The sequence below is a fragment of the Austrofundulus limnaeus genome, unplaced genomic scaffold (assembly GCF_001266775.1).
Source record: "Austrofundulus limnaeus strain Quisiro unplaced genomic scaffold, Austrofundulus_limnaeus-1.0 Scaffold163, whole genome shotgun sequence".
Lineage (NCBI taxonomy): Eukaryota > Metazoa > Chordata > Actinopteri > Cyprinodontiformes > Rivulidae > Austrofundulus > Austrofundulus limnaeus.
The window spans coordinates 553,650-562,166 of NW_013952565.1; the positions used below are offsets into that span (position 1 = coordinate 553,650).

At 37.5% G+C, this 8,517-nt stretch overlaps 1 protein-coding gene across 1 annotated transcript in view; it reads left to right on the forward strand.

The window, feature by feature from the left end:
* Positions 1-1,768: 1,768 nt before the first annotated feature.
* ahctf1 (AT hook containing transcription factor 1) overlaps positions 1,769-8,517 on the forward strand; it is a gene marked incomplete in the record, with an annotated part of 34,039 nt that continues 27,290 nt past the window's right edge. Inside the window, 6 exon segments of the mRNA XM_014017201.1 lie at positions 1,769-2,045; positions 3,723-3,848; positions 4,115-4,265; positions 4,618-4,720; positions 5,010-5,190; positions 6,916-7,123. Coding sequence (XP_013872655.1) covers positions 3,728-3,848; positions 4,115-4,265; positions 4,618-4,720; positions 5,010-5,190; positions 6,916-7,123 — 764 coding nt within the window.

Sequence of the window (8,517 nt, forward strand, 5' to 3'; positions counted from 1 at the left end):
CCTACGTTTTCAGTGTCTTTTAATATTCAGATTATGTGGAATTGTTTCCTTCCTGGGTCACAAAAGCAAACAACTCCAGAAACCTTTTAAGACATCTGAATTGACCCAATCAAGTGCTTTTGCATTGATAATTGCTTAATAAATTCTTGGGAGTCATGGTGGCAACAGAGTGCAGAAATCTCCCATTTCTCCTCCTCCTCAGACATATTTTCCAGCTTGTTTGGGTCTAAAACCATCCTTGATTTACAATCTGGGAATACAACGTAATTTCTGAAACAGATCCCTTGGAAATATATCAAGAAGGATATAGTCATCCTCCAGCAAGAGAATCAGAGACTTCATTTCTGGCAGTATGCACATGTCAAAGTGTCGTTTGGTGTATGAGTGCGCTGATCAGACAAAAGAAATGATTTATTCACATTAGCAGTCTGTGGATGTGTAGATGAGGACTGATTGTGTTGTAAAGTGCATTGAGTAGTCTAGTCTGGTGTTAGAGAGGCATTATATAATTGCAATCCATTTACCGTTTATGTTTACCTGTCCAGCCACCTTACCTGGCTCCATTTCAGGTGAAGAAGCAGGTATTCCTGAAGGACACCCATCTTTACTGCATGTGAAGCTTGTTTCAGCTGATTGTATTTCAGTTCTTCTCATGTTATGATTATATTGATAGGAACTTGAGCTTGTAAATAAATATTAAAAGGTCGATTACTTTTTGCCCAATACTTTATAAACTTAAAGAGGTTTTCCCAAACTGCTCTTCCAAAGATTGTCTAAACAAAAACTCAATTAAAAGGTCCCAATTCGAGCAAGATCTTCACCCTGATTGCAGTATTATTTAGCCATACAGTGGGTAAGAAGTAAAAGCTATAAAAACTATAATCTGTTCAGACTAGAGTTCAGTTTTAATGAGTTTAAAAAACAATCACTCAGACAGCAGGCCAGACATTTTACTAGAAATTAGTCATACATTATTCAGAATACAAAGGATAGGGTTAACTGTTGTTTTTCTCTGGGCACCAGCACATATAGGAGTAAGAGAAAATGAAAAAGCAGTTAAAATGGCAAAGAAAGCAGTTCAAAGTGACATTAACATTATAATTAAGACAAGTAAATCTGAAGCAAGAAGGGAGACAGATAACAAAGGAAGGTGGTTTTATAAGATCCAAATGATGGTAGGAGAAATGAGAGCTGGAAAAAAGACTAGAAAAAAGAGAGTGATAAAAAAGTTGAGATTTGGACATACAGGACTCAATTTTACACTTTTTGCAATACAAAAACATAATACAGGGAAATGTGATTATTGTGGACAATATGAAACCATAGAACATGTTATAAAAGAATGTCAGAAGTACAAACGAGAGACAATTTATGATAAGTTCAGAAACATTAAGGAAAGGTTTGACATAATAGACACATTACAAAGGAATTTAGGGAGCAAACATTCAAATCATGATACGATTTTTGAAAAAGACAAAATTGTTGAACAGAATTTGAGTTGATAGTTGTATTTTTTGTATTATTTATTTGTTTGATTATTTTTTATTTGTTTATTTAAATTTCCTTTGAATAGATAGATTTGAGAATGTAAAAAGAAATACAATGATTTTAGTAGGATATACTGTAAATATTAGGGAAATCATCTGAACCACACTCCATTACCAGTAGGTGGCGGTAATGCCCACCTTCAGTTTATTGCCAACCGCCTTTAAACACCACAAGAAGAAGCAGAAGAGATCTTCGCCCAACCAGCAGGGGGCGAAAGTGAGTCCCGATTGTGTCTAAATCTGCAGAGTCAAAGTCCGAAAAAAAAAAAAAAAGCACGAACGAACATTTTCTCACCGTGTGAAAATGGCGCTTCGTGTTGTCAAAGCCTAAACTCAAGAAAAAGAGCCTTTTTCGTTCTTGTGAGTGCTGTAAGATTTCCTGAGGGCTCTTCGTAAGCAGTGTAATCTGAAAAGGATCGGATTATGACAGAGGAAGGAGAGGTTCTTCAGGAAAACCAACGCGATCGTGGCTCCGAAGCCTGTCTCATCCTTGGACAGGTAGTGTTGACAGCACCACATTGCATCACGTTTCAACGCAGCTAGTTTACAGCTAACTCTTGTCGGCACTAGGTTGTTATTCGATGAAACATAAAAAGATTAAGAATATTGTTTGAATTTTACTCTGGCGGACTTCGTCACGTTTACAGAAGCTACAAGTTGTAGCCTGACGTGTCAACTACTGTCCTAGCTAGCACCAGAAATAATACAGATTAGTCTTAAATTCGAGCAGTTGCACTGCTGCTGATGACACGACCCTTACAATAAGGTGTTCGTGCTGATAAAATACCCACAATGGCTGCAAAGGGGAATAATAAATCTAAAAGATTTGGGTTTTCTGGTTCAAACTTAGCTGCGTTAGCGACGAAGCTTAGCTGCCTGACTTAGCTTTAAAGTAGTTAATGACTTAATTGTGAGTTCCGGTGTTTGTTTATCGTTGCACATGTCTAATCGATTAACGCAATACGTTTGAATAAAGTACCGGTTTTTTAGCTAATGTTGGTTTATGTCGCTTTACTGTAACGGTGAAACGGAACAAACTAATCCTTCGTGACCTTGCATGCTAACTGTGTTAATGCTAATAGCGGTTTGAAGAGCGCAAGACAGCCACAAACCCGTTTTTAGTCTTAAATAACGCTATTTTTAAGGTGCCGTTAGCTTGGTTAGTATTTCATCAATACTAACTAAGTTATAGCCAAAAAGGCTAGTAGTGAGAGTAAGCGTAGCGGTTAAAAGCCAATGCAGTTTGTTGCGCTACTGTTTTTTCTGATGTGTTTCAGGTAACGTTTAGCAAAACTTAACTTCTGCCTACATCTTTTTTCACGCGTTCATGGTTTTATTTGTTGTTTTCGCCTGCCTTACATCGTTTGAGATGAAGCAACGTGATGTGAAGAGTTGTTGGTTCTCAAACGTTGTAGATCTGTGTTTATTTTATTTTGCTTGTGTGCTGCCATATCCACACATTTGCTAGTCTGTGTCTGCATCATGTCCCGGTTAAAGTCATGGACGGACACTGTTTTGATTGTGATACTTGTAGGCCCACATGTCTCGTCTCAGTGCCAGCACGCTTGTTGCGCGGGAGTTCACTTGAATCGATTGTGTTTCCTCCTCTGGGCACAAGGGGGCAGTATTGTGCCAAGGGCTTGATTAAAAGAAGCAGTGTTCCAATAAAACCGAGGAAAACTTAAACTGTTCATTCAGAGAATCTTTAAAAAGTGCAAAAGTAGTCTGGTTACTCTGAAGTGAGTTTCTAAATAAATAAGGGGTTAGTCAGGACTTTTGTGCAACAAAAAGGTTTCACTCTGAAAGGGGGGATTTGGGTGGAGCTAGAGGTACTGTATTTACCCAATCAATAACTCTTAACTGCAGAGTTTAGTCTGGATTTGCTAGAAGAGCTCACATGAGCTGACAGCAGCACGCAGTGCTGATGAGAAAGCAAGCTCAGTTTCAGGTCCAGTTGTCAACAAACAACTGGGCCTGGGTCCTGACAGCCAGCGGCACAGCTGTTGTTTGTGAAGGAACTCTTTCCTTCAGGTTCTGAAATGGAGCTGAAGTCGCAGCTTTTAGTGTCTGTATGTTAGTGTAGATTTATTTGTTTGGGTTTTGTAAGAAAATAGATTTATAAAGCTACATTTGTTTTAACTAACAAACCTGTTTTCTGTGTTTTCATGTCCGCAGTGAAAATGCATAACCTGGCTGCCCAAGTCACCAGCAGCCTGCTGCCCTTCTCAGGAGTCACTCTAGATGCTCTTGGGGAGGATGAGATCAGCCTGGACTGTGTTCTTCAGGGCAAATTCACTCTTGGTAAGTTTTTTTTATTCTACAGTTTATACAGACAGACTGACTCCCTCCCCTGTTGATGTTAGAAAAACGAGAAATTGAATAAGTAATTATTACACTTTCAAGACCATTTGTAAAAAAGGATTCAGTTGAAATAGTTTTTTGTTTTAGGATTATATTTGTGATTATTTCACCACATATCCCGGCTTCGTTTTAATCTGTACACATGACTGCACCTTTTGTTTTTAAGCTAAATAACTTTGGTTTGATTTCGTTGTGCTCTTCACAAGGTCGTAGCGAGTTGGCCTGGCTGGCCTGTGGACCCCATCTGGAGGTTGTCCATGCGGTGACAGGAGAACGACTGTCTGCCTACTGCTTTAGCAGCGGAGGAGAACACCCACCCAGAGTCCTTGCTGCCCGAGATTTCAGCTGGCTCAAGCGGTCTGAACTCAGTTTCACCTTCTCTGTTGTTGTTGTTTTTGTTTTGAATATCAGATGATATTTTTTACGTTTTAGAATGTGATCCACTCGTTTTTTAATCTACAGCTGTTAGATCTTGTTATAGATATTGTAAGAGATAGTATAAGACCATCAGTCCTTCACGTTATTATTGGCCGTGTACATAAGTTCTTTAATGGGTAAGTCTTGGAGCAGAGAGATGGTTCAAATTAATTCAGTTTGATATTTTGTCTTATATCTGATATTATTAAATCATTTTTCCTTAAATGAGTGCAGCTCTATTATCAGTCAGAAATGTTGAGAGACTAATAAATAATTGTTTTTGTTTTTTTAGGTCTGGGTTGTTGATTGGCTTGGAAGAATCTGAGGGCAGTGTGTTGTGTCTTTATGATCTGGGACTGTCCAGGGTCGTCAAAGCTGTGGTTATACCTGGCAGGGTGAGTTGGCTAAATTTTAAAATTTAAAATGTTCTTTCTTTTTTTCCCTGGAGATGACAGACAACAAACGCTTGTGGAATGTTGTATTTTTATTCTGTATTACACTAACGTTTTTCTGTGTGCAAAGAACTAAAAGAAAATGTAAAAAGTAGTCGCACAAAAATCTTTGTTTTTCTCTATAATTTTTCATTGAAGGTATAATTTCTCCCAAGAGCTCTAACTAAAAAATGGGTCTATTTTTTATTTATTTATTTGTTTATTTATTTATTTTCAATCACTTGTCATCTAGATCACAGCGATTGAACCACTAGTGAGTTACGGTGGAGCGAGCACCTCCACTCAGCACCTCCACCAGAGTTTGCGCTGGTTCTTTGGCGTTGCTGCAGTAGTAACAGATCTTGGTCACGTTCTGCTTGTGGACCTCTGTCTGGATGATCTGTCCTGCAGTCAAAGTGAACAGGAGGCTTCAGGTGAGAAGCATCTGTAAAACTTTGTAGGGTTGTGTGTTTTTTAAAGCCTTCCGTATTATTTTTTTTTGTCACTCGTCTCACAAACGGTTTGTGTAACTTTATCCACAAGGCATTTTGAAGGAAATGTGGTGACACCTTTGTGATTTCAGAACATTTGTTGTAGGTGCTGGAAGGTTTGTGTTTATTCTTAAAATATGGAAAATATTTCATAATTTAACGTAGTTGTAATTTGAATGATCTTTTTCATTTTAGTCCTCTAAAAGAAGCTAATTAAAATTTAGGAAGGGAACTCAGGAGGACTAAAGTCTTGCTTGTTTTCTCTTATAAATTAATGTAGATTTAGATTATACATGCGTCTTAATTTCTATACATTTGCAATCCTAATTTTTACAGATTATTTCTAACATGCTGGGTTTATTTTACAATTAGCTACAATTTGTTTCAACATGTCTAAAAGGTTTACATTTGTAATCTAGCCTTTGTTAGCCAGCAGTAGGGTTGGATATAATCATGTCATGTGCAATTAATCGTCAGAAAAACATTAATCAATTTATTTTTTGGCACTTGATGATTAATACCACCAGGCAGATGGACTGGAGATTTCAGTCCTCTCCGCTTCAAATATTACGAACATTTAAAAAAAATCTGTAATTTATTTATCATAATCTTGGTTTTACTTGGATTATCAACACAATTTAAAATTTGATGTATAGCCTGAAGTCTGTACATTTGACACAGTTTAGAACAGATTTTTTCAAAGAGCAAATCTTTCCCACTAAATTGGTCATGTGACCAGGACATAAGGGTGTCCAGGGCATTAATTGTCAAATTAATCGTTATTAGCTAAATACCACAATTAATCATGAATAACTTTTTTGCCAATATTACCCAACCCTAGCCTTCAGTTACTCTTTGTTCTTGTTCAGACTTTGCATTAATATCTGAGTGCTGACTTTACATTGGCACAGATATATAGAAAGTAGATTACTGCTGCACTGTTTTACAGTGGTGGAGTTTTTACAAGTTAAAATTGTCCTTCCTTTGCTCTGAAACAGACTGAAGTGACAAATTTATATTAAGTGATTTGTTTCTCTCATCACATCTAAGTAGTTAGGCTTGTTAAGAGTTGTGTTCTAAAAAGCTCCACAAAATAGTGATTCAAATGACTCTGAACTGTGTTTATGTTAAAATAATGATGATGGTGTAGATAATCCTGCTCGCTTCAGTCATCCAGCTGAAGAGGAACTAAACTGTTGTTGAAAACATTTCACTTTCCATTCAGTAAGCTTTCTCAATTTACAACTGTAGAGTTTAAAGCTTTTTTATGAAAATGTCTGTAATGTAGATCCACATGCAAACTAAACTACGACTAAGCAAAAACCTTGATGCTCACTGACAATTCTGTGTGACATTGCTACATGTCTAACTGTATGCAGCATGAGTTATTGCAAAAACATTGTGGAGTATGTGTTTTATTGACAGGTTTAAAGTCATTCAGAGGCGTCTGTTCACAATCAGTTCACACAAGATAGAAGTTAGTGTAAGGTCTGCCATAGTTTGTCACTCACAGTTATGAGTGCGAGTTATTTCTTTGTCAGAGTTGATTGTTTTTAAGTAATTTTCCGCAGGGACAAAAAAGAAAATCTAGAAGGTGCAACACGTAGCTGAGCCGTTCTTTTATTTTGAAATACGTCTGTTAACATTTGCCTTATTTTTTTTCCTTAGATCTGCAGGTGGTGACTAAAACACCTGTAGACATCCCCAGACTTCGGGAGGTTAGGACCAGACAGGGCAGACATCTTTGCCTCCAGCTTCACGGGCCCGGCGGAGTCGGCGTCACCGCTCTGCAGTACATCTCCAGAACCAACCAGCTGGCTGTAGGATTTTCTAATGGATTTTTACAACTGTGGAACATGAAAACACTGAAGAAGGAGTGAGTTTTTTTTGTTGTATTTATTCTTTATTTATTTATCTTTGTTGTTGGGGAAATGGAAGAGTAAAAACGTTAGGATCTATTCTCTGTAAACTCTATGTTGTAACGGTGAAAAGAATTTGAGGTGGGGGGGGGTGTGAAATGATCAGAGGTGCAGACAAACACATGGTGAATAAAAACAAAGTGGCAAAAAACTATATTGGCCGCAGGGTTTCCCGCAGCGCATTAACCCTCGCGGGCCGCCAGGCTTTACATGTCTCCCCGCCAGGCTAAGCTTTGTTTGTTTACTCAGAGCTGACGTCGATGTGCGGAGCATGTGCTTAATTAGTAAAAAAAAAAAAAAAAAAAAGGCTATTGTAATGACCCTCAGCGTGTAAAAAAATAAGTCATAGTCATCTAAAAACTCTTAAGAGTTCATTAATATGTTTAAAAAGGGGCAGCTGCAACTCGCTGGACACAGAAAAAACACTCCTCCGCTCCGTCGTCTATCTCTTTCCCAGCCGGCTGCAGCGGCGCTCAGACTTCACTGGCATGAGTAGCTCCTCCCTCCCCTGCACATTAACCCTTTAGGGCACAGATATTATAACTTAACCACCCAGAGCAGCAAAACACATTATTTTCAGTGATTGGTGAAAAGTTTTTTTTTAATTACATTACTGATATTTTACAAGGACTGGAGTTCATCTGAGGTTTTACAAAGATGATTAGTACAAAGAGGATGTGATTTGAAGATTTTAGTTTCTTTAAAAAAATATTAGTTGGTATTTAATTTAAAAAACATTGTATTTTGAAACTTACAAATGTGTTCATTTCTACAAAACTGTCAAATATATTTACAACATACACTGAATTTCAACTGTTACTGATTCAGATTAGCAAAAACCAAATACTGTTTTATGTTTAAGTATCAGTTTCATGCTGTAAAAAATCCTTCATACATTCTGTCCTTCCTAATCAGAGTCAGGGTGGGAGCAGGAGCCTGTCTCAGCAGCCTTTGGGTGAAAGCAGGGACCACCTGGACAGGTCTCCAGTCCATCACAGGGAACACCTGGACAGGTCTCCAGTCCATCACAGGGACAGAGACAAACAACTATTCACATAGATCTGAGTTGTTATCTCTTATTATTAACAATTTATCATATCAACCATTGTCCATTATTATTATTGATCTTTTTTGTGAGGAGTTTTTAAACATTAAAATGTAATCAGGCAGACATACAGTATATACATGTATGTATTAATACTTTATTTTATTATTAATAGTACAATTTAAGGTGAGCCAAGTAAATTTGTTTATATCAAACAAGTAGTCTTTTGTGTTCCTCTGTAGCCCTGAAGTACTCTCTGCCTCAAAAAGGTTGGTGATCCCCACTATAGTTGGTGTTTAACTATTG